This window comes from Schistocerca serialis, chromosome 6 (assembly GCF_023864345.2).
Source record: "Schistocerca serialis cubense isolate TAMUIC-IGC-003099 chromosome 6, iqSchSeri2.2, whole genome shotgun sequence".
Lineage (NCBI taxonomy): Eukaryota > Metazoa > Arthropoda > Insecta > Orthoptera > Acrididae > Schistocerca > Schistocerca serialis.
In genome coordinates, this window is record NC_064643.1 from 259,007,620 (window position 1) to 259,033,482 (window position 25,863).

Below are 25,863 nucleotides of genomic sequence, written 5' to 3' on the forward strand. Positions count from 1 at the left end.
GCTGAACTGCAGAGACTGGTGTTTTCCTAAAGGAAAGAGGCAGAAACCAGCTTCTGTGTTTTTGTTTTTTAATTGTAGCGTCAATGGCCGTAGTTACGAAGAAAATCACTGAAACTTCGCGGCGAGTCACACAGAGTTCGTGGTGTAACTGCTCTCGGTTTAGTAGCTCGGGGGCGGCAGAGGTGAGTGGCGGTCGCCCCGCGGCGACAGCAGGGGCGGGCCGGATCCGGGTGCGGGTCGGCAGCAGGGGTAGGGGCACGGCGGGTGCGGCATTAGCTGCAGCCATCGGGGCGCGCCGGCGGTGGCGAGGTCCCGGCTTCGTCCGAGCGCAGCGGCGACGTCGCCGGCGGGGCCTCGCCACTCGGCGACTGTTAGACCATCTGCAGGCCCTTCGAGATGGACTCGACGTGCTCCTTGGCCTTGAGGCGCAGCGCGGCGATGGACGAGGAGCGCGGGTCCGGCGGCCGCGGCGCCGAGGCGGGGGCGGGCGCGGGGGCGGGCTCCGGTGGCGTGAGGTAGCTCGGATAGCCGGTGTGCGGGTGCGCCAGGAAGCCGGGCAGCGCCGACAGCAGCGGCGGCGCCAGCCACGGGTCGACGGGCAGCGCCAGGCTCGGCCCGCCCCCGACGCCCACGCCGGCGCCGCCCCCGGCGCGCACGCCGCAGCCGCCCGGCAGCTCGCCCAGCCCCAGACGCGCCGCCTCCATCTTCTCCTGCCGTCGCCACTTGGCGCGCCGGTTCTGGAACCACACCTGTAACACCCGACAAGGCCTCACTATTAACCCGGACAGCGGGAAATAGCTATTTCGATTCTAGCTCTAGAGGCGTACAAAGCAATAGCTCAGATACAGGGGCTGTCATCAATACACAGGGTGAAAAGTATTTAAACCGACAAACTCTGGGAGGTTGTAGGGGACGTCAAAACAAATATTTTTCCCTAATGTCATTTTTACCTATGAGAAGTATTAAAATTTGTGAATTTTTAATACCTATGGAAATACTTTTACGATTTATATCGAAAAAGTGGGGCGAGTGTAATACGTAATTGATACATAAGTAGTTCACCACCTAACTATTCTCTATTGCAGGGCTTAACAACTGGCCGGTTTTGAGCGCGAGTACTCGCGTCTGCTCAGGCACGTGCTCGCGAGCAGGTGCAAGGTCGCGGAGTAGGGAGGGAGGGGAAATGCGCGCGCACGTTTGAATAGGGCCGCAGTGTGCCTATTGAATTCGCGCCGACTGTGTAACGTTTAAAGTACTACGATCAGCTCTAACAGTCACTTCGCTGGTTAAGAAACATGTAATGTCGCAGTTGTGTAACCCCAACCATGCTTTCGCAGTTCAACCCCCATTGGGAGGAATTGTATCTGTTTACAGAAAAAGATGGTGTTGCGAAATGTTTAGTATGTCACAAAACGCTGAATTCTTTTAGGAAATTTAATTTGCAGCGACATTATATGTCGTACCACGCGAAAGACTACGGAAGTGGAAAATGTGATGGACCAGATCGTGCACAGGAAGTTATTAAACTTAAAAGGAAGCTATCCGAAGAAGATCTGGATGACGAAGAAAAATCAACTGAGGCAGCTCTCAGAGTGAGTTACAACATTGCTTTGCGTTTAGCAAAATCCCTGCGCCCTTCGCTGATGGCGATTTAATAAAAGATGTTTGGCAGTTGCAGCGGAACATTTGTGTCCATCTCAGGTTGAACAGTTTCGGATTGTGCCATTATCTAACATGACCATTATGTGTCGCATACAGGACATGGCAGACCACGTCCACAACCAGCTTGCAAATATCTGTAAAGATTTTATGGCGTATTCTCTAGCTCTGGACGAAAGTGTTGATATCACTGGAACAGCGCAGCTTGCCATATTTATTAGAGGTGTTAATAGAGATCTTCAGGTGAGGGAGGAACTCCTCGATGTAGTAGCCATGAAGAACACTACAACCGGAGGTGATAGTTTAAGTAGTGTTGAAGAAAGTGTTGAAATATAGGATTGTCGTGGAATTATATTTAGTTTCAGTGTCTACAGACGGTGCACCAGCGATGACGGAAAAAATCAGGTTTCGTTGCGCTGTTGAAGGAGAATATGCAAAAACTGACCGTGCCGAATGAAATAAGGCGCGTTCACTGTGTGATCCACCGGGAAAACTTATGTGCAAAGAGTATCACTCTAAAAAATGTGATGAGTGTTGTTCGTACAACCAATTATATAAGGAAGCGTGGGCTACAACACAGGCAATTTAAAAGCTTTCTTGAGGATGTAGAAAGCCAGTATGGTAGCCTGCCTTATTACAGCGAGGTTCGCTGACTTAGTCGTGGCGAATTATTAAATCGATTTTTTTGCATATTAGATGAGATAAATATGGTCATGGAAATAAATAACATGTGTTTTCCTGAATTGAAAGAGCCTTCATGGAAATGTGATCACGCGTTCTTAGTAGATTTAACTAGCCATCTGAATGCTTTGAACATTTCACTACAAGGTAAATATCTGCTAATTACTCATTCCATAGATCGAATACGAGCTTTTAAAATGAAATTGACACTTTGGGTGAGTCAGCTGGAAACAGGAAATCTAGCTCATTTTCCTAAATTATCATCCATGCAAGATGTTCACAAAGACTGTGAACGTTATTCACATAGTTTAGTTGCCCTTAAGGGAGAATTTGATCGACGCTTTCAAGACCTGACAGCACTAGACAGTGATTTTGATCTGTTCTCCTCTCCACATTCAGCGAATATTGAAGAGATTCGTCCTGAGCTGCAACCAGAAATTATTGACCTGCAGTGTGACAGAGAATACAGAGAAAATTTCAGAACAAGAAAAACATTTTGGAATTCTACAGACACTTCCCTCAGGATAGATTTCCTCGTTTGCACAAACTACAATAATATCAGTGTTCGGTTCCACGTATGTTTGTGAACAACTGTTCTCTGCAATGAAATGTAACAAGACGCGCCTGAGAAACGCATTGTCTGATCGAAATTTAAACTGCACGCTGCACCTACAATGCACAGAACAATTATTCCGAACATAGACGCAATTGTAAAGGGAAAAAAGTACAAGATAACCGAGAATCCCACACTTCAGTGACACCTTTTATTGTGTAACAGTTCACAAATTAATACGAATGTAGAGGCATACACTAAGCTAATAAAATTATGTGGCACGTGTACATTCTCCTTTATTTGTATTATTTGTCGCAGTAATAATTCGTGAGTGATATCCCTGCAGGTGGCCGCGGATTTACATTGACTGGCGGCAGCTGTTGTGTGCCCCACGTGACTCTCCCCACTCTCCGCCAGCTGTTGGTGCCCCACGTGACTCTCCTCACTCTCCGCTCTGGTCCGGTAGTGGGGGTAGCGTGCTCGCGCTGCTCCATGCTCGCGCCTTGCTGCTCACAGCTTGCTCCGTGAGCAAGTATGTTGTGAAGCCCTGCTCTATTGCATGTATACCAAGTTTTTCCATTACAAATTTTGTGAGTACCGTCATAGCTATTATAAATTCATCCGCACATATTTTGAGGACTATCTGTATGTGGTTAGGAAACTGTATGGTGCTAGGAAAAATTATTATATACTTTGCAGTTTGATTTAAAAACGAGTTATATTAAAATTTTATTTTTATTTGAAAATTATTTTCTACTCTTTAATTTTGTGTGTTTGAAATTTCTCAAATGATTTTGAACATTTTGGTAACATATTCTTTTCTATTTAAATATTCAATTTCAAACAGACTAACTTTCTATCTGCAGCTTAGCACATGTACATTTGTGTGACACGTTGCACACATATCCCACGTCCCCTCTCTCTGTCACTCTCCTCTTCTGCCCTTTCTCTGCTAGCCTGTGCCCGTCCACTCACATACCGCCTGGAACACATGCTGATACTACTCGCACAATGCACCAGTCCTGTAGGGACAGCTGACATGTCAGGCATTACCAACTGTTTCACCTCACCTCCACATGTACCGAACAGACCAACAATAAAGCGAGTTAATATCGCATTGTCATCAAAATTTGAGCTATTTTAAACATTTCAAGTCTCTAGTTCATTGGGAAGTTAGTTTGAAAACCCATTGTAAAATCTGTACGAACTAGGCAGATGGACAAGAAATTGATCTAATAAAAACGTGTTAAACTAAAGAAATGCAAACTCTACCACATGTAACTACCTAAGTAACATAATAAGCTAATTTCTTAAATAATATTCGCAGCTTACCTGTCGCCACCTTTTTCCCCTCCGGGCTGGAATTAGTGTATGAAGATTATCACTGTTAGTACGTATCACTATTGACTATGTAATGTGTTTTAGTACCAACTCGAAGGTGACACTGGATGACTTTTATGTTATCTGACACCAAGTAACAAATGACAATAATATTACCATGTAAGCCGTTATTGTAAAGAGAGATTTATTTATCATCAGCTCTGCTGGTTGAAATATGAAGTTTTTTCAAATACTTACGAGCTGTGAAGCTCCACCTACACAAAATATACTTCCTTTTTTGATGCATATAACTTAACAAAATAGCATACATGAAAACTTGATTGGCTTATGCTTCTTAGAATATCGTTAACAGTAGAAAATAAAAGTCACGATACAATTTACATTTTAGTGGTTTCTTTGGCAGAAAAATATTCTTACTCCTATTGTAGAGAACTGAACAATCTCCACGTCAAACACTTTCACTGCAATAACTTTTGAAGCAAATATTTCACGTGGTTAGTTTTGAAACATTCACAGAACGACACACTCTCTTCGTTAGCAGCACTGAAGTTTGTGCTTTACTCGTCTTTATCTATAGAAATGTAATTCTCTCTTTTCATAAGTTAACTTCATCCTCTGGTGTTTAGTAGATGGCATGGTACTCAGCTTGTATGTAAGGAAGAAGATTCTTCGGGTTCTTGAGCTTTGCTGAGGCTCTCTCTTTGCAGCCCTTAACTTCAGCTTATGCAGCTCATTCGAATGTTTCAGACTTTCCCTTCGTCATTGATTCGCGTCCTCGTTATCAGTTTCAAGCTGATCGTGCAGTTGGAGAGTTCATTTTTCGAAATAGAAAGAGAGATTAACATAGTCATTAAAACATTGTGTTTGTTTCTTTCCTAGCAAAAGCCATGAATACAAATCATTTAAAAATCCAGCGATATGTCGAACTTGTCCACGTATTCCAACACACACAAATTAATGAATTTCGGGCTTACACGAATAATAACGAGACAGCAATCTATGTTAACTAGTTTGATGCAGAAAACAGCCAGAGTTACAAAATTCCATTTTCTTATTTAATTGATGACTAGTTTTCGGGTCACTTGAACCCATTTCCAAATCATCCAAACAGACAGGGTGGTGTATTCCGTAATAGGATGCAAAACCGTGTTAAGATTGTAGATACACGTATATCGCAGTCAGATTCATAGAAAAGCAAAATTTTTGCAGTCGTGTGCGAATTCGAAATCTAAATCCCACGTAGCAGATGCGAGTATGTTTTCGGGTCTTGCTACCTATTGGTTATAGAATTGGCAGGTTTTGTGGAGGTGCACTCTCTCTCTCTCTCACCAACTACATTTCAGGACCTCTCGATAGGCAAATCGCTAACTAACAACCAGAAAGTAAAGCTGATTGTTCAGGGTTCAGCATCCCATCGACGCTAAAGAGACGGAGCATCTCGGATTGCGAAAGGATGGAGGCGGGGAATCGGTCATGCATTGTCTAAGGAACCGTAAGTGATATAGGGAGCTGACAGAAAACTCAGATGTGGAATGAGAACACCATCATAGCAATACATGTGGAGGTTCAAATGACTCTAAGCACTATGGGACTTAACATCTGAGGTCATCAGTCCTTTAGACTTAGAACTACTTAAACCTAACTGACCTAAGGACATCACACACATCCATGCCCGAGGCAGGATTCGAACCTGCGACAGTAGCAGCAGCGCGGTTCCGGACAGAAGCACCTAGAATCGCTCGGCCCAAGTGGCCGGCACATTTGGAGGTCTTTTATGTGTATTATACACGAAATTAAAGGCTGTATGACATTTACAATCAGAGATGAAACCTCGCGGCAGATGAAAACTGTATGCTGGACCATGACTCAGCCTGGGCTTTATAACACCCCAACGACCCCCTTAAAGCCAATTAAGACAGAATATCATAATATGAACTAGGGAAGAGTTATCTTGGCAAATACGAGATCTTTGCCGATAAGCTAACACCAAGAAGTTTTGATAATAACAACATTATACGTCACTAAGAGTTTTTGTTATGAAAAGAGGAGGAAGAAACCTCAGATTTAATTAATGGACAAATATCCAAGTGATAATTGCAATTAGTATCTTGAAAGCTAAGTCCAAGGTGATGTTAGTCAGAGATAACTTTTATGTGGAAGAGAGTTGTAAGCGCAACGAAGAAATTCAATGCGATTACAATACTCTTTCACAGAAGAAGTCGCTTGCTGTCTCTTGTCCTGTAAAGAAGTGCGAGAACAATTCTTGTCTTAGTTATTGAGAATACGGAACGCGACGAGATTGTTTTTCGTTCAGAAGTGTCTCTTGCGTGACGTGATTCACGAACTTCGGGAACTGATTTTCTAAGCAGAGACAGGAACTGGTAGACGCGTTTAACCGTGCATAACGGGTTAATTGAACTTTATTGACGAAACTAGTGAATATTTGACTTGACTTTCAAATAGTTGGAACTAAAGGAAGAGTGGATAGTATATCAAAGGACTACACTCAAATAGTCTTGAGTAGGGCACAATTACACGACTTCACGAAGATAATACAATTAGGCTGAAGAGACAAGTTGTCGTAATTGTCAAGAAACTTAATTTTAATAGAATTGACTTTACCAACCAACTACGCGTGCGTGTGGTGCGAAAGTTATAAAGTATTTAGTGGGCATAAACTGTTCGTTACAAGTGAAATATCAAGCGTGGACTACATTATTAAGTGATTTAATCAATGATAATTAACCCACGACTATTCAGCAGGGACAATTTAATCTGAATATCAAAATACCTACTTCATTAATTGAAAAGAGAACATTTGAACATTCTTTTTTAACATTACGGCGTAGGTTCACTCAGACGTGATCAAAGAGTATCTGTGGATCTCGCTTCATACAGGTTCAACAACTCAATAGCAACGAGCCAACAACGTACGAGAAGACTGATAATTACAGTGTTTCCTCGCAATTGGTGGTGTGCACGATGCGGATGAGATAAGATTTAACAACTACTGCATATCCGGGCAATGAATCATTCAATCTTAAATCAGAAGAAGCATCCATCGTACGAGTTCGCATTTCTGTCTCCCGTTCACCAACGGGGACCTACGTCATCGCGCATCGTGTCTCAAGTCCACTGCGAGAGCTGTGGCAGTAGCAGCTCTACGGCGTCGACAATATCAGCACGCGGTTGGAGTGCGGGGACGCCACAGCTTTCACCTTTCACGGCATAGTGTACTATCGACTGAGCTATCGAAGCACGCCTCACGACCCGCCCTCGCAGCTTTACTTCCCTGAAGATCTCTCTCGTTCTTTCCAAGCTTCACAGAAGTTATCTTGCATACCTGGCGAGACCACCTACCTGGCGGAACCATCACCGCTGGAGGAAACGAAATTGAACAGAAATGGCTTAGCAACGACCTAGGGGATTGTTAACAGAATCACTTTGCCCGGAAGTTCCAAATCGGACTCTCATCCCGCAGGACGACGATTCAAACACGTGTCTCGTCATCCAGATTTAGTTTTTCCTTGATTTCTCTAAATCATTCCAGACAAATGTCGAGATAGTTCTTTACAAAGGGCACGGCCGATTTCCTTCCTCAAATTTGCCACAGTTTGAACTTAAGGTCCATCTCTAATGGCCTCGATGTCGACGGAACGTTAAACCCACTCTTCCTTCCTTCCTTCCTTCCTTCCTTCCAAAACGGCCTACATTCCGATGCAGAGGGATATTCATTTCGGAAAAAAATACACATCGAGTTGTTGGTACATAGATATAAAGATCCAAGCAAAAATTAAAGGATCTGAACGGAGAACTAAGCTCGTATATGGTAAAGGCAGTAGCCAGACGGTTGGACAGGTAGCGTAGGAGCCAGAATGCGGCTGTGTCCGACAGAGGCCGGCTGACGCTCCGGGGGCGCGGCGCACAGTGGAGCAATGATTGCACTGGCTAAACTGTTAACTGCGCTAGGCTAACGCCATTATGCTGAGTGTTTGCCGCCGCGGACTAATTGCATTAAATGCGCTGCCGCTAGTGGGCAGGGCAGGACGAGCTGTGCCAGCGGCGGGGGCGGAGGGCGGGGGCGGAGAGCGGGGGCAGCGGCGGTGGCGGTGCGGTCGTGGGGGCGGCTGTAGTTGCTGAGGTCGGCCGAGGCGCGCTGATGGCGCCATCGTCTGTCAGCACGCAACGCTCTGCGCTCGCTACCGTTTCAGTGCCTTCGCATTCGCTGAGAGCTCGAGACGTGATGTGAGCAATACTAAAAAGCAGTCAAAATTAAATAACGTCGAAACAAATAACGAAAGTGTGGAACCCAGGTCGCTTTGATCGTCCACGAGACACAGATGACAGTGAATACCTCCACTTAGGTTGGTGCCGTGCTCTTGACAGCCAGTACGCGTCTGATACAGATCTGCGTGTGGAACATATCAGTTGGGTGAATCGATTCAGGTATTCTAGCGAACAGAACACAACATGCTATTAATAAAGAACATAGATCTTCAGGCATGCTCGAAAGGAGTTTAACGGGAGCATTATTTTTCACATTTTATATACAGTGTGTCCTAGGAGAAATGTTCAATGTCCAGCGATATGACAAGAACGATCATTCTAAGCAAATAAAAGTCTAGTAAACATGGGCCCTAAAATAAACACCGTAAGAGCTAAAAGCACTTCGTCTTCGATACTGTGAAATAAATCTCTTCTGCTGAAACAGCTTTCCTTTTCATATTTTGGGAGGGGGTAGCACGGACCAAACCAATAAAAAATTATCTAGTAAACATGAGCTCTAAAATGGATACCTTAGGACCTATGAGCACTTGCTCAGTGGAAAACACATTACATCGCAGCGAAGATAAACAGGTGCTCATATCTCTTAATATGTGCGCTTTAGAGCCCATTTGTAATGGACTTTTTTTCATGTTTTGTTCCCTACTACCACCTCTCAGAACATGGAAAGCAAAGAGCTTGCAGCAGAAGAGAATTGTTTGACATTATCGAAGACGAAGAAGTGCTCATAAGGTATGCATTTTCGAGCTTATATTTACCAGAATTTCTTCGAATGGTCGTTCCTGTCACACCTCTGAATATTGATCATTCCTCCTGGAACACCCCGTATATGATCTACTGGATAATGCCTAGAGTTCCATGAGTCTTTTCGCAGACGGTCTTGTTGTACAAAGTGTTTCACAACTACTATTACAGGCGCCTAGGCGTTGCAAAGGGGACATAGTAGATAAAGTTCTGATGGGGAACCATGTCGGGAAAAATACTATTTGGACGTGAAAAAAGTTTGACGATGGGATCGCTTCAATCCTCTCGCTTCAAGAAGATACGCACACAATGGCGACAATGAGCTCTTATCTGGGTGTACTGCAGGAGCCCTCAGCATGGACGATGTTTCGAAGTACTCGACGTCGGGTTCTCTTCTACGTGACGAAGCATGTCATTTTAAAAGTAGATAATGCGGCTTTTCTGTGGAGCGCCACATTCAACTCTCGTCATTGTGTACGCATCAGTTTTTTACAACCGTTATAGTCGGGTGGCGTGTGATATCACAACAGGAAGTGACGACGGCACCCCCGTAATTTGTGTGAGTACCGTGAAGTGGGAGATTTCAAAGTGATCGTATCTTCAAACCTATATCCAAACGGTACATTTCCGCACATGCGTTCCTTATCAAAACTTTATCAATTGTCCCCTCTACAGCTCTAAAAGCTTGTAACATGAATTATTAAACACCGTGTATATACAGAGAACTCGCATAGCTACGTAATCATAGCAAAATGAAGCAAAATCCGCAAATAATCGATGCTTGATGCAGAGGTTGGCAGTTGTCCCTCAGTATAAGCAAGCATAACATGCTTCCCATAAATAAGCAGAAAGATATATTACTGTACTGTAGAAACATCACTGGAAGCAATGACATCGACAAAATATCTAGGAGCATGCATGCGGAGCGATTTCAAGTGCAACGATGACATAATGCTAATCGCTGGGAAGGCAGATACCAGACCGGGAAGTGTAATCCGCCCTCAAAGGAGGTACCTTACAAAACCGTTTGCTCGTCTGTATCGGGTCAGTGCCAGGTAGGAATGATAAGGAAATAGAGGCGATACAAAGAAGAACAGTACGTTCCATTATAGTTTCATTTAGAACGTACGAAAGCGCCACTAAGATGCTGAAACTACTCTTGCGGCATTAGCTACAAGAGAGCCGTTCTGCATCACGATGTGGTTTATTCTTAAAATTTTGTTGACGTACATGCATAGAAGGGTCAAACAACATGTTGCTTCCTCCTATGTGTACCTTGGGAAAAGACCATGAGATTCGAGCTCACACGGAGGCTTATCAACAATATTTCTTCCCGCAGACCATTCGCCGACTGGAACAGGAAGGGGAAAGGTGACAGCAGATCGGGGAACTTCATTCATGGTGTATTCGTGGGCACGCCCAACTATGAAAGCTCCTGTCAGCCATCCTGTCACGTCTCCACCTCGCCCCACCTTACTGTTCTGACTCCAGACCACCGACTGACAGACACACATCTTCGTTTCTACGGCCTCGTCGGTATCGACAACCGCAGAGATGCTGCATGTTGGGACTCGCCTCCTGTAGTTACGAGGCGCCAACGCACACCAAGCTCTTCAAATTTCGTCGCACAAGACAGGAGGGATGAGTTCTGTCGGAGTCCAGTTCGAGCCTATGAGAGTATCAAGTTTCACCTCGAGTGTAGACACGAAACGCAGTTCCACATCAAGCTACAGAGGTCAGTTACGGCATACGTTGCTCAGTGAAGATTCGTTCGCGTTTGCATGACCAGAGTATAGAGTACTGAATGCCACCAATGGACAAATATGTGTCACGATTGCAGTGAACAGTTTGTGTTCCTTAAGTGCAGAATTGTACCCTACGCACCTCAGTGACTTAAGCCGCTCTTGTGTATATGAACTTCCTTTAGTTTCGCGCGTGCTCTCGAGGCCACAGCAACGAGGAGCACGAATTACGTGTATAGTTTCTGTATTAATAAAATGCTCTGTTGGTTCACTGGTCACATGCTTACTTCAATATTTGTCCCAAGTAGGACGCTACAGTTTCCATGACTTTCGTGGTTGGAAGTTCACTTGTAGCAGTTAGTCCTGTCACCTCATTTACTCAGAGCCTTCACATTCGCTAAGAACGATAAATACGATGTGACACGATGAAAATTCTTGATGTCTAATTCCATTGGGAACCGAGTGAACCACGGCTATAATATGGATCGGCATAGTATTTTGGATCGGCAACTGAGGGGGTGATAAGATAGGCTCTCCTGTAATTTCAAAATTATTGTATGCAGTAAAAGTGAAGATGTCTGTTAGAAGTAACCATCACAGTACATGATACACCTCATAGAAAATGTAGTGTTATTATGATATGGGCCTACAAGGTTGGAATAGTTTGCACTGAAGATGGTCACACAGTGACCGAAATCGATCTGTAAAATAAATGATTTCAGTCTTTACGACCGACGCTGCCATTTATCCAGAATATATTGACGATGTAAATTATAATGTCCAATGCCGTAGAGTAACTTTGAGTATGTTTTTTAAAGGCGCGGAAATATATAAACAGAAAGCAGGGATACTCAACCTCATTTTGTATATTCACTGATGTCTACGATTAGGGGAATATCCAGATCACATTAGAGGTAAAGATATTTTTTGGTCTGGCGCATCATTGCCATATATATCAGTAATATTTAGTTATTTATGTGTTATTGCACGGTACTCAACAACGTTACATTGGCTTAATATACTAAAAAGTTGTATTTGACGCATTATCGACAACAGCAATTCATCCAACGTTGGTAAGTAATCTACTTCTTCATTTTCAACAATAGAGCAATGAAGCTGCTAATATGAACTGAAACATGGTCACACATCTCTCGAACATTATCCGCATAACTGCAATCGCAAATGATAACACATGATTACACAAGTCTTCTGCACCACTTGAAAGACTAACATTCGAGAAAACTTCTGGAAAAAAAATATTTCATCATCACAGTGCATTTTCCCACAAAGATGCTTCGTGGACGGGAGAAATAATTAGGAGTTTAAAGGAATGGTGTGATTTTCAACAGATTAGGTACATCAGATGTCTACCAGTGGTCACCAGAGACCAATAAACGTCGAAGTTCCGCTAGCAGACCACTATTAAGCTAGGGAGTCGACTTCAAAAAAAAAATCTTGTTTCGCACTGTAACCAATGGTAAAGAACGACAGATTGCTTTGACTCTGTAAAAATATGAATTGATCCAGTTAATATCTAGGAGTAACGTTGCAAAGTTACATTTATTGGAACGAGCTTACGAGGTTGGTTGAAGGGAAGGCAAATCGTCGACTTCGGTTTATTGGAGTAATTTTAGGAAAATGTAGATCGTCTTAAAGGGGACCACGTGCAGAACACCTGTGCGACCCGTTCTAGAGTATTGGTCCAGTGTTTGAGATCCCCTCCAGGCCGATTAAATTAAGAGATGAAAGCAGTTCAGAGGCTTACTGGTAAATTTGTTGACGAAAGTTTCGATCAGCGCGGGTGAGCTACCGAAATGCTGTGTGAACTCAAATGGGAATCCCAGAAGGGAAGAAGACGTTCATTGAGCGAAACGTTATCGAGAAAGTGTAGAGAACCGTCACTTGCGACAGACGATCTTGCTGCCACGATTGTATATCAGGCGTGTAAGGACTGCGAAGACAAGATAAGAGAAATTATGAATCGTATGTAAGCACATAGACAGTCGTTTATCTCTCACTCCATTTACGAGTGTAACAGGAAAGGAAATGGCTAGGATTAGTACGGTGGCTATTTTTTTCAAACCCCGCTCAGTCGTAAAATTAAAACCACAATGAAAATTCGATGAAGCTAGGGTAGATGTGCTGCTCATGTCTCCAGTACGTCCGTTGATCCCGTCACGTCCCACTTTCAGTTATGAGCGCACGGTAAGCACATAGAGACGCCTAGAGCAATAGAACCACCCGCCAAGTGCCGTCATCAGATTTCTTCGTGTCTGGGGGCTCCAACTGATTTCTTGCAGTCCACATAACGTAACTGTGATGCACGTCCTTCTTTGCAACACTCGGCCGCACACTGCCAGTGCAACAAATACGCTCATTTTCGATGGGAAGGTTGATCACGGACTTGGATTCCTCTAATTTCATCTCTTTGCTCACATGTATCGCTGGCTGTGAGGACAGTATTTTGGCACGAGCAAAGAACTGCACCAACGTAGGCAACTGACGGAAAGGACAGGCGGTTGTCTTCTGTGGCGATGGTATTGGAAACATGGTACCACGCTACTACGGGTGTTTAACGCGGAGCGACAACTACGAAGAGAAATAGTTGGCAGCTGTAGCCAAATGTAGCACTTAAAACATTTTGGTTTTCACTGTGGTTTGCATTTCGTAACCGATAGGAGCTTTTTCTTTTTTTTTCTTTTAAAATAAAAGAAAGAAAGAAAGTAAACAGCCCTCTTACAGGGTACTCTCCGCCATTTAGAGTATGCCGGCCGGCGTGGCCGAGCGGTTCTAGGCGCTACAGTCTGGAACCGCGCGACCGCTATGGTCGCAGATTCGAATCCTGCCTCGGGCATTGATGTGTGTGATATCCTTGGGTTAGTTAGGTTTAAGTAGTTCTAAGTTCTAGGGGACTGATGACCTCAGAAGTTAGGTCCCATAAGCCAGTTGACCCAAGGGATGGGATTGGTTCCCAAATATGTGAGAGGCTCGAAGACTTCTTAACTAATAGACCCCAGTACGTTGTCCTCGATAGTGAGTGTTCGTCGGAGGTGAGGGTATCATCTGGAGTGCCCCAGGGAAGTGTTGTAGGTACGCTGTTGTTTTCTATCTACATAAATGATCTTTTGGATAGGGTGGATAGCAATGTGCGGCTGTTTGCTGATGATGCTGTGGTGTACGGGAAGGTGTCGTCGTTGAGTGACTGTAGGAGGGTACAAGATGACTTGGACAGGATTTGTGATTGGTGTAAAGAATGGCAGCTAACTCTAAATATAGACAAATGTAAATTAATGCAGATGAATAGGAAAAAGAATCATGTAATGTTTGAATACTCCATTAGTAGTGTAGCGCCTGACACAGTCACGTCGATTAAATATTTGGGCGTAACATTGCAGAACGATATGAAGTGCGACAAGCATGTAATGGCAGTTGTGTGGAAGGCGGATAGTCGTCTTCGGTTCGTTAGTAGAAATGTGGGATGATGTGGTTCATCTGTGAAGGAGACCGCTTATAAAACACTAATACGACCTATTCTTGAGTACTGCTCGAGCGTTTGGGATCCCTATGAGGTCGGATTGAGGGAGGACATAGAAGCAGTTCAGATGCGGGCTGCTAGATTTGTTACTGGTAGGTTTGGTTATCACACGAGTGTTAAGGAAATGCTTCAGGAACTCAGGTGGGAGTCTCTGGAGGAAAGGAGGCGTTCTTTTCGTGAATCACTACTGATGAAATTTAGAGAACCAGCATTTGAGGCTGACTGCAGTACAATTTTACTGCCGCCAATTTCGCGGAAAGACCACAAAGATAAGATAAGAGAGATTAGGGCTCGTACAGGGGCATACAGGCAGTCATTTTTCCCTCGTTCTGTTTGGGAGTGGAACAGGGAGAGAAGATGCTAGTTGTGGTACGAGGTACCCTCCGCCACGCTCCGTATGGTGGATTGCGGAGTACGTATGTAGATGTAGATGTAGAGTATGGTGGCTTGTGCTGTACATAACTAGTGGAGTATATAACTAGCTGTATATGTGGAACAAATGTGCTGATTCAGAGAATTCCCGCCATTTCCTTACTAAGCTGTTTCCGTGCCTGTGACGACTGTCCGAGACGGTCACCGTACTGAAAGCACTCCGCCGAATTCATAAAATGCTACTTATTGCGCAGTCACACCTCGGCGGTCTAAAGGAACCCCTGCTGTTTGCTGGCGGAATTTCGAAGGATGGTGGGGCGATGAGTCGGGGGAGGAAGGGAGGAGCGTGGTTGTTGCCACACTACGAGGGCCAGGGTGTTCACCAGCCGCGGCTCGGCGCCTCGCCAACTCTGCCAAATTGGTTTTGAACTGATACGTTAATTGACAATTTGGCGCGATTCTTCGAGGTGGGTAATGGCTTGCTGAAGCTGTCCCAAATTGGGAAAATCTAATAAAGGGGAAACTTTTCTCCGTTAAAGATTGCGCCTGCAGCCTGCATCGTAAAAAAGGGGGAGCCGAGGCGGCCCTACGCGCCCTCAGTTTTTCGCCAGAGGGACGGAACACAGCGCGCCAACACCAATAACTACATTGTGAACACAAGACACGCAACTTTGCCTCCTATTGCTGCACCTCCCGTCTGTCTCCGTCCCTCTTAACCCCCACCACCCACCCCCCTCCGCCTTGTCCTCCAGCCCTAGCCCCCACGCCTCCCTTTTTTTTCTGTAACACCGCGTCCGCCGCCATGTTCCTTCAGCACCAGACTTCAAAAAGAGAGCCGATAAACAAGTTACCAATATGAAATCTCACCCTCCCGTCAACCCTCGCTGTTCCACCCTATCTTCGCCAGAGCAGTTCCTGTGCCACGTTTTTTACGACAAAAAAGAAAAAAAGTATAACGCAGGAAATTTCAGGCTCGTTTCAATTTTCTTTAATCTCCTCCCCGTAAATGTCGCCCTCTGGCGGCTTTTTAAAAACATAAACTTGTCTGAAAATGAGTTTCATATGAGAATTGACGAAGATTTAATAACGTCTCCTCTCTCTGAGATTCGCTCTGCCTCCATCCCCTCTCCCCCCCCTTCCCGTCCCATTCCCCCCCCCCCCTCCCTCCCCTTCAGTTTTCGCAGTGCGGCGTAAAAAAAAAAAGTCAGTTACCTTCGCCGGAATAAAAGGTCCAACGCTGTATAACCGTGTCATTACCTGCTCCGTTAAGCCGCCCGTGATTGCTACGAAAACAACATTTTCTGCGCATTATAACTCTTAATGTCTCATCAAAAAATATAAAATGAGAATAATAAGGTAGGAAACGCTCGAGATTAAACTTGGAAAACGTTGCGTGCGACGCTGACATCAAAAAGGTGAATACAAGATTTATTAATAAGCTCGTTACTGGGCGCAGCGCGCCGCGGCATTATTAAGTTGAAAACGTTACACTTTAAAACAAATTAGGACGGCGGAGTACTTTTACGGTCGGCTGCCGCCAGCGGAGCAGCTTTAAACAACGACAACAGTAGGGCTAATGTCTTTACCGCGGGGTCAGAGCTGCAGGCGCCGGGCGGCGCTTCGCCGCTCTCCCGTCGTGGGCTTCCTTAGCTGCGTCGCCAAGATACAACCAGCCGCTCTCATTCCGCGCACATTGTGTCCTAAGCAAGAGTGTTTCCAACGAACATGTTTCACAATTATCTCCGGGTGTTCAGGAGTTTCTCACAAATAAACGAACTGTTGCGAAAGTCTGGCACGTGTCTGAGCACTAATCCAAAGAAGTGCTATCACAAAAAAATACTTTTCTTAGAAACATTCATATTTTTACAGATATCTTCGTGTAAATGTTACAGCTGTCTTCCAGATCCCAATCTACACTACTGGCCACTAAAATTGCTACACCACGAAGATGACATGCTACAGACGCGAAATTTAACCGACGGGAAGAAGATCCTGTGATATGCAAGTGATTAGCTTTTCAGGGCATTCACACAAGGTTGGCACCAGTGGCGACACCTACAACGTGCTGACATGAGGAAAGATTCCAACCGATTTCTCATACACAAACAGCAACTGACTGGCGTTGCCAGGTGAAACGTTGTTGTGATGCCTCGTGTAAGGAGGAGAAATGCGTAGCATCACGTTTCCGACTTCTATAAAGGTCGGATTGTAGCCTATCGCGATTGCGGTTTATCGTATCGCGACATTGGTGCTCGCGTTGGTCGAGATCCAATGACTGTTAGATGAATATGGAATCGATGGGTTCAGGAGGGTAATACGGAACGTCGTGCTGGATCCCAAGGGCCTCATATCATTAGCAGTCGAGATGACAGGCATCATATCCGCATGGCTGTACCGGATAGTGCAGCCACGTCTCGATCCGTGAGTCAACAGATGGGAACGTTTGGAAGACAATAACCATCTGCTCGAACAGCTCGACGACGTTTGCAGCAGCATGGACTATCAGCTTGGAGATCACGCCTGCGGTTACCCTTGACGCTGCATCACAGACAGGAGCGCCTGCGATGGTGTACTCAACGACGAACCTGGGTGCACGAATGGCAAAACGCCATTTATCGGATGAATCCAGTTTCTGTTTACAGCATAATGATGGTCGCATCCGTGTTTGGCGACATCGCAGTGAACGCACATTGGAAGCGTGTATTCGTCATCGCCATACTAGCGTATCACCCGGCGTGATGGTATAGGGTGCCATTGGTTACAAGTCTCGGTCACCTCTTGTTCGCACTGACGGCATTTTGAACAGTGGACGTCACATTTCAGATGTGTTACGACCCGTGGCTCTACCCTTCATTCGATCCCTGCGAAACCCTACCATTCAGCAGGATAATGCACGACCACATGTTGCAGGTCCTGTACGGGCCTTTCTGGATACTGAAAATGTTCGACTGCTGCCCCGGCCAGCACATTCTCCAGATCTCTCACCAATTGAAAACGTCTGGTCAATGGTGGCAGAGCAACTGGCTCCTCACAATACGCCAGTCACTACTCTTGGTGAACTGTGGTATCGTGTTGAAGCTGCATAGGCAGCTGTACCTGTTCACCCCATCCAAGCTCTTTTTGACTCAATGCCCAGGCGTTTCACGGCCGTCATTACGGCCAGAGTTGGTTGTTCTGGGTACTGATTTCTCAGGATCTATGCACCCAAATTGCGTGAAAATGTAATCACATGTCAGTTCTAGTATAATTTATTTGTCGAATGAATACCCGTTTATCATCTGCATTTCTTTTGGTGTAGCAATTTTAATGGCCAGTAGTGTAGCATTAAAACTGCCAGTCTTGAAACTGGGAAGGAATTACAGAAAATTTGAAGCAATGTGTGACACAGGAGACTTCTCGGTTGCTTGCCCGAGGACGTGTCCATGAGGATACACTTGTGGCCCGGTAGGTAATATTCAAGTCAGGTAAGGCTGCACATTCACAGGCTTATCGTACCTGCTGTGTTGGCAGCTGAGGTGGCCAATAGAAGACCGTCAGATATCTACAAAACGATAACACATTAATATGTACACCGGACAACTGAGATGTAAATACCCTTATATACACTGTTCAAAAGAATTAGGGAATCATGTGTATCAACGTCCGGTATATGACGTCTGTTTCAATAGAGGCGGTATGTGTTGTCTTATTACATGGTTTGACATCTTCGCTTTCAATTTGGGCAACAATTAAAGTAATTCGCCATCTATGGGCTTTGTTATGTATTACAGTGCCAGGTGATGTCTCAGACGGAAGTGAGTGATCAAAAAAGGATGGGCTTCCGAACGTGTTGCTGCAGGTGCCAATGCCTCTCCATGTGGTACCCATAGGCTGTGTACAGGCTACAGGGAGACAGGTCAGCCGCGCGGAGTGGCCGCGCAGTTAGCGGCGCCATGCCACGAATTGCGCGGCCCCTTCCGCCGGAGGTTCGAGTCCTCCCTCGGGCATGGTTGTGTGTGTTGTCGTCAGCGTCAGTTAGTTTAAGTTAGTTTCGGTAGTGTGTAAGTCTAGGGACTGATGGCTTCAGCTGTTTAGTCCCTTGGTTCAAATGGTTCAAATGGCTCTGAGCACTATGGGACTTAACATCTGAGGTCATCAGTCCCCCAGAACTTAGAGCTACTTAAACCTAACAAACCTAAGGACATCACACACATCCATGCCCGAGGCAGGATTCGAACCTGCGACCGTAGCGGTCGCGTGGTTCCGGACTGAAGCACCTAGAACCGCTCGGCCACACTCCCTGGCTTAGTCCCTTGGAATTCACTCACATTTGAACATATAATTTTTTTTTTTGGACGGGTCGGCCGGCCGGAGTGGCCGAGCGGTTCTAGGCGCTACAGTCTGGAACCGCGCGGCCGCTACGGTCGCTTGTTCAAATCCTGCCTCGGGCAGGTTAGTTAGGTTTAAGTAGTTCTAAGTCAGGGCTTAGCAACTGGCCGGTTTTGAGTGCGAGTACTCCCATCTGCTCAGGCACGTGCTCGCGAGCAGGTGCAAGGTCGCGGAGTAGGGAGGGAGGGGAGGGAGGGGAAATGCGCGCGCATGTTTGAATAGGGCCGCAGTGTGCCTATTGAATTCGCGCAGACCGTGTAACGTTTAAAGTACTACGATCAGCTCTAACAGTCACTTCGCTGATTAAGAATCATGTCAAGTCGCCGTTGTGTAACCCCAACCATGCTTTCGCAGTTCAACCCCCATTGGGAGGAATTGTATCTGTTTACAGAAAAAGATGGTGTTGCAAAATGTTTAGTATGTCATAAAACGCTGAATTCTTTTAGGAAATTTAATTTGCAGCGACATTATATGTCGTACCACGCGAAAGACTACGGAAGTGGAAAATGTGATGGACCAGATCGTGCACAGGAAGTTATTAAACTTAAAAGAAAGCTATCCGAAGAAGATCTGGACGACGAAGAAAAATCAACTGAGGCAGCTCTCAGAGTGAGCTACAAAATTGCTTTGTTTTTAGCAAAATCCCTGTGCCCCTTCACTGATGGCGATTTAATAAAAGATGTTTGGTAGTTCCAGCGGAACATTTGTGTCCATCTCAAGTTGAACAGTTTCGGATTGTGTCATTATCTGACATGACCATTATGCGTCGCATACAGGACATGGCAGACGACGTCCAGAGTCAGCTTGCAAATATCGATAAAGATTTTATGGCGTATTCTCTAGCTCTGGATGAAAGTGTTGATATCACTGGAACAGCGCAGCTTTCCATATTTATTAGAGGTGTTAATAGAGATCTTCAGGTGAGGAAGGAGCTCCTCGATGTAGTAGCCATGAAGAACACTACAACCGGAGGTGATATTTTAGGTAGTGTTGAAGAAAGTGTCGAAAATATAGGATTGTCGTGGAATTCTTTAGATTCAGTGTCTACAGACGGTGCACCAGCGATGACAGGGAAAAAATTAGGTTTCGTTGCGCTGTTGAAGGAGAAAATGCAAAACCTGACCGTGCCGAATGAAATAAGGGGCGTTCACTGTGTGATCCACCAGGGAAACTTATGTGCAAAGAGTATCACTCTAAAAAATGTGATGACTGTTGTTGTTCGTACAACCAATTATATAAGGAAGCATGAGCTACAACACAGACAATTTAAAAGCTTTCTTGAGGATGTAGAAAGCCAGTATAGTAGCCTGCCTTATTACAGCACGGTCCGCTGGCTTAGTCGTGGCGAATTATTAAATCGATTTTTTTGCATATTAGATGAGATAATTATGGTCATGGAAATAAATAACATGTGTTTTCCTGAATTGAAAGAGCCTTCATGGAAATGTGATCTCGCGTTCTTAGCAGATTTAACTAGCCATCTGAATGCTTTGAACATTTCACTACAAGGTAAAGATCTGCTAATCACTCATTTCATGGATCGAATACGAGCTTTTAAAATGAAATTGACACTTTGAGTGAGTCAGCTGGAAACAGGAAATCTAGCTCATTTTCCTAAATTATCATCCATGCAAGATGTTCACAATGACAGTGGCACGTGAAGTGCCCTCCGCCACACACCGTTGGTTGGCTTGCGGAGTGTAAATGTAGATGTAGATGTAAATGTAGATGTAGACTGTGAACGTTATTCACATAGTTTAGTTGCCCTTAAGGAAGAATTTGATCAATGCTTTCAAGATCTGACAGCACTAGACAGTGATTCTGATCTGTTCTCTCCATATTCAGCGAATATTGAAGAGATTCGTCCTGAGCTGCAACTAGAAATTATTGACCTGCAGTGTGACAGAGAATACAGAGACAAATTTCAGAGCAAGAAAAACATTTTGGAATTTTACATGCACTTCCCTCAGGATAGATTTCCTCATTTGCACAAACTGGCGGCTACAGTAAGATCAATGTTCGGTTCCATGTATGTTTGTGAACAACTGTTCTCTGCAATGAAAGGTAACAAGACGCGCCTGAGAAACGCATTGTCTGATCGTAATTTAAACTGCACGCTGCGCCTACGATGCACAAGAACAATTACTCCGAACATAGACGCAATTGTAAAGGGCAAAAAGTAGAAGATAACAGAGAATCCCACACTTCAGTGACAGCTTTTATTGTGTAACAGTTCACAAATTAATACGAATGTAGAGGCATACACTAAGCTAATAAAATTATGTGGCACGTGTACATTCTCCTTTATTTGTTTCATTTGTCACAGTAATAATTCGTGAGTGATATCCCCGCAGGTGGCCGCGGATTTACATTGACTGGCGGCAGCTGTTGTGTGTCCCACTTGACTCTCCCCACTCTCCGCTCTGGTCCAGTAGGGGGGGTAGCGTGCTCGCGCTGCTCCGTGCTCGCGCCTTGCTGCTCACAGCTTGCTCCGCGAGCACGTATGTTGTGAAGCCCTGTTCTAAGTTCTAGGGGACTGATGACCTCAGAAGTTATGTCCCATAGTGCTCAGAGCCATTTGAACCATTTAAACAGGTCGACAAGGTCGCCGACGCAATAAAACTTCACGTGGAAATTGATACTTGGGCGTTTCTGCGTTGCGATGTCGTACGGGTACCGTCAGAGCACTGCAAGACGATCTCAGAAGTGCCACTGGAAGCACTTTGTCCGATAAGAACGTAATGAACGGGTTAGGAGAAAAGACCTTACGACCCAGACGTCCTGTTTGATTACCCCACTTGAACCAACAAAGTCTTGCATCTCACATTCAGTTGTCCGTTTCCATGCCAACTAGCAACCTCATCACTGGCAAAACGAGTTGTTCACAGACGAATCCACATATTCCCTGAAGCAGATTGTGGCCATTTTCAAGTGGAAGAGCCCTGTTAAGGAGTACCTGCCAAATTTTGTCCAGGAAATCGTCAGATTTCCAGGCTTCTGTGACACTGTGGGGGAGGCTTTAGCATTGACAGCCATATGGACCTTGTAGTTGTTTAATGTCAGATGACCGCCAGGTAGTACATTGAAAGTATCCTGTTGGACCATGAGGTGGTTGCCACAAACGGTAGGGGCCCTCAATTCCTTCTAACGCCAGGACCCTTGTGACGGGCGTCAGCGAGGGAGTCTTGAGAAGCCTGCATCTTGAAGTAATGGAATGGCTAGTCTTTACCTAAACCCCATCGGGCGTATGTGGGAAATGTGTTCGTGGTCGTCCTGTTCCACAACAGATTCTCAAAGAACTCTCATGCGTTCTCATTGAAGAATGGGAACGGATACCATAGGGTGGCCTCCGTAGGCTTCACAGACACCTAGGTGTCAGGCAACGATAAACCCTCACGGAGGGCGTACACTCACGTCCAATGAAAAGCACCCAGGAATACGGGATGAATAATTTGTTTCCACTTTGTTTTCGACACCGTAGACATTTCAGTTCCTTCTATGCAAACGATCGAGTATGTACTGATGTCTCGTTGTGAAAGGCAAAGGTATGAGTTGGTAGCGTGCCCAGTCCTAGTGCTCAGTGGAGTATGGCAGACGCCCAAAGTCATGTTCCCCTTATTCTTTTGAGCAGTGTAATTGTAGGTTCTTCTATGGTGCTGAGCTATTTGCAGTGAGAATAATGCAGCTGACAGTAACAAATACTTTTGAATGCTACATTCAGGTAAGTCACTGATAAGGGGTAATTTTTCGCAGGGTTGTGCTACGTCAATATAATATCCTGAGTGCAGTCTTCCGTACTTATGTTGGTAAGTCTGTAAATTCACTGATTCTGGGGCGAAGCTCTGAGTACGGCTGCTTAAAAAGACGCGCCAGACAGTCAGAGTAGCAGGCAGTGAGGTCATAGCAATTTAGCGCCCTCTGGTGGTGTGTTGGCTCGGCGCCAACGATCAGAGAGTATTGTACCTCCCGCGTAGCGGCACGCCGGGTGCCGTTGATACTGCAGTTTCAACAACATACTCGACACGGTTTGTGAGGCCACAGGTAGAACTGGGACAACGGGTAGCGGAGTAAGACTGAATGGTAAAGATCGCCCACTAAGAACAACAAGAACAACAACAAAAGAAATTTGAAGGCTTGACTTCCCGAAAGCAAACAGAATCGACAGGAAGAAACTTCTACCTCGTATACCCATAGTCTGCAAACATGCTTACAAAATCGCAGTGCTTACTGAAATACTTACAATGTATGCAGACTTTGTAACGTAGCAAATTATTACGAGCTACCGTCTTGCATTGAAAGCGTGGCTTGCCTTGGAGCCGAGAGGAGTGGAGGTTTTGGTTCTGACGCTGCCACAGCTGACGCTGGCCACTGCGCCGGGCGAGCCGGGTACTTGCTTAACGCTGCGTGCAATGCGTTACATATACTACCTATGAATCTGAAGAAGCACAACTAAATATTAATCGATATCTTTCATACTTAGTATAGCAAATTTTACTGATAACACATCCATGCTGCTAAAATTTGAAATCAATAACTTAAATGCTTTTGGAGATATAATTTTTTGCCTAAAACACGTGATAACCGTGCTGACACGGAACTTGAGCTATGAGCTGTAATGTATTCATCTATTGTATCAACTAAAACCACAACCAAGAGGACAGGTTCATAAAATCTAATTTTCTGGAATTTTCTTTAGTTGGATTACCACAGATTTCTGATGTAATTAAAAGTACTTTGGAAAATTATTATTTCATCATGTTTTGGTTGTGTGAGTGTTTTGGAGAGACAGAGAGTGAAAGGAGGAGTAAAGTGAGAATGTGATATTGTATTAAAAATATGTAAAAGTATGCGTGAGAAAGTTGTTGTGCCATAGAGGAAGTTGTGACGTATGTCCGAGTGAGCTTTAATTTGTAAAAGGCGGCTGGAAGGGGCATGGGGTATTAAGTTTATTTTGTGGAAAGGAATCGTGTTTTGTTTTCATTAAATTTTATTTACTTTCGCAATTACGAGATTTCTAGTCTAAATTACTTGTGGTAGTCTGATTGGCTAATATTGGACATATCGCTAGTACAGAAGTGCTCTAGATGATCTGATTGGCTGCTTAACATACAAGCCAATAGGAATTCAGCGCTTCCCATGTGTTTGATTAGGCCTTTCTGCCTCAGATCTACGAGTTAATGTAGTCGCTCGGGAGCCATCTTCTGGTAAACACCTATGCTAAGCCGTACTGATCAAATTTGTACCAAAATGAAGAAATTCGCGCATTTGATCGGTTGAAGAAAAGCCACTACAATATTGAGTACTTCGCGAAAGCTAGAGCGCTGTGAGTGGTTTTTTTTTATGAGATATTCGCGTGTTTACCTTCCACGTCATATATAAACGCCGTGTGGCGTGTTTCGTGCATATTACCAGACATTATAGCGAGCACTTCTTTACAAGAAGCCTACTGAACGACTGACTGTGTTAACTTGCAAGTAGTCGTGGGTCAGTGACTGTTCAGGACGTTTAAAATATCGTGTCGGACCAACTATCTTCTGGCTGCTTTTGAGTGTGAACTTGTTACAGAGACAGTCAGTAACATTACATAAATGATGTCGGGATATTAAATACGGACTTGATACCCATTTTCCTTATTTTGAAGACAATAAACTAACTGCAAAGAAATTTTTGACATTTTTTCAAACAACTCTTGCAGGCTTCGCGAACCCAAGTTAGTTTAACTAACTTTCGCTACTGAAGTTAGCTGACATTTGCGTGGTAGGTATTTAGTCGAATTTTTGTCAAAGCTGATTTTGTCGGCTAAATCAGTATCTACCATCGCAAAATGTAGGGGCAGACAACCTGAAGCCTATTCAGGTAGGTGGGATTGTTTAAAGGATAGTGAGAGACCAACTCGCCTCGATTCGATTTTATGTTTCGTAAATTGCGTCGTTGTCAAAGTTGTGCGAGTTTTTAGCTATTATAGCCACTAAATAAAATGAGTGACATGTTCTCTTTTCAAGTTTTCGGGCGAATGCTTTCCAAATCCTACAATTCCCTGATTTCCAATTTCTTGGACGTTATGCTATCCAAGAACGGATTTAAACAAATTACTGTTATTCAAATATTAACACTTAGCCAAGTACCTTTCTCACATATGTATCTTACCATATTACGTATACTTACGTGATCTGGAGGTCGCTGTAGAATGCAGTACACTCATCCCTTTCTGATTCATTTCAGTCTGTATACATCACTATGCACTATTAATCCCTCTTTTACCTTGATATACATAACAGCATCGAATCAGAGACGCGCCAACAAGCCTTAGAGTTCCTTTTGTTCTTCTAAGCCTTTTACAACGAACTGAAAAATTATGTCCACAACCTGTTCCCTCCTCAGCTTTGTTCGATTCAGTTAGTGCTAGTGCTCCATCTCTAGTTAACCACAAGCCGTTGCTAGTGATCTAATGTTCCTCCTTTCCTTGAGGTGTTCGTGATATAAATTTCAGATGTATGGTTAAAATGGCTCTACGCATTATGGGACATAGCATCTGAGGTCATCAGTCCCATAGACTTAGAACTACTTAAACCTAATTAACCTAA

The 25,863-nt window shown here is 44.5% G+C and overlaps 1 protein-coding gene across 1 annotated transcript in view; it reads right to left on the reverse strand.

The window, feature by feature from the left end:
* Positions 1–371: 371 nt before the first annotated feature.
* LOC126484815 (retinal homeobox protein Rx-like) overlaps positions 372–25,863 on the reverse strand; it is a 190,991-nt gene continuing 165,499 nt past the window's right edge. The window contains exon 3 of the mRNA XM_050108412.1: positions 372–749. Coding sequence (XP_049964369.1) covers positions 372–749 — 378 coding nt within the window. The remainder of the gene's footprint in view (positions 750–25,863) is intronic.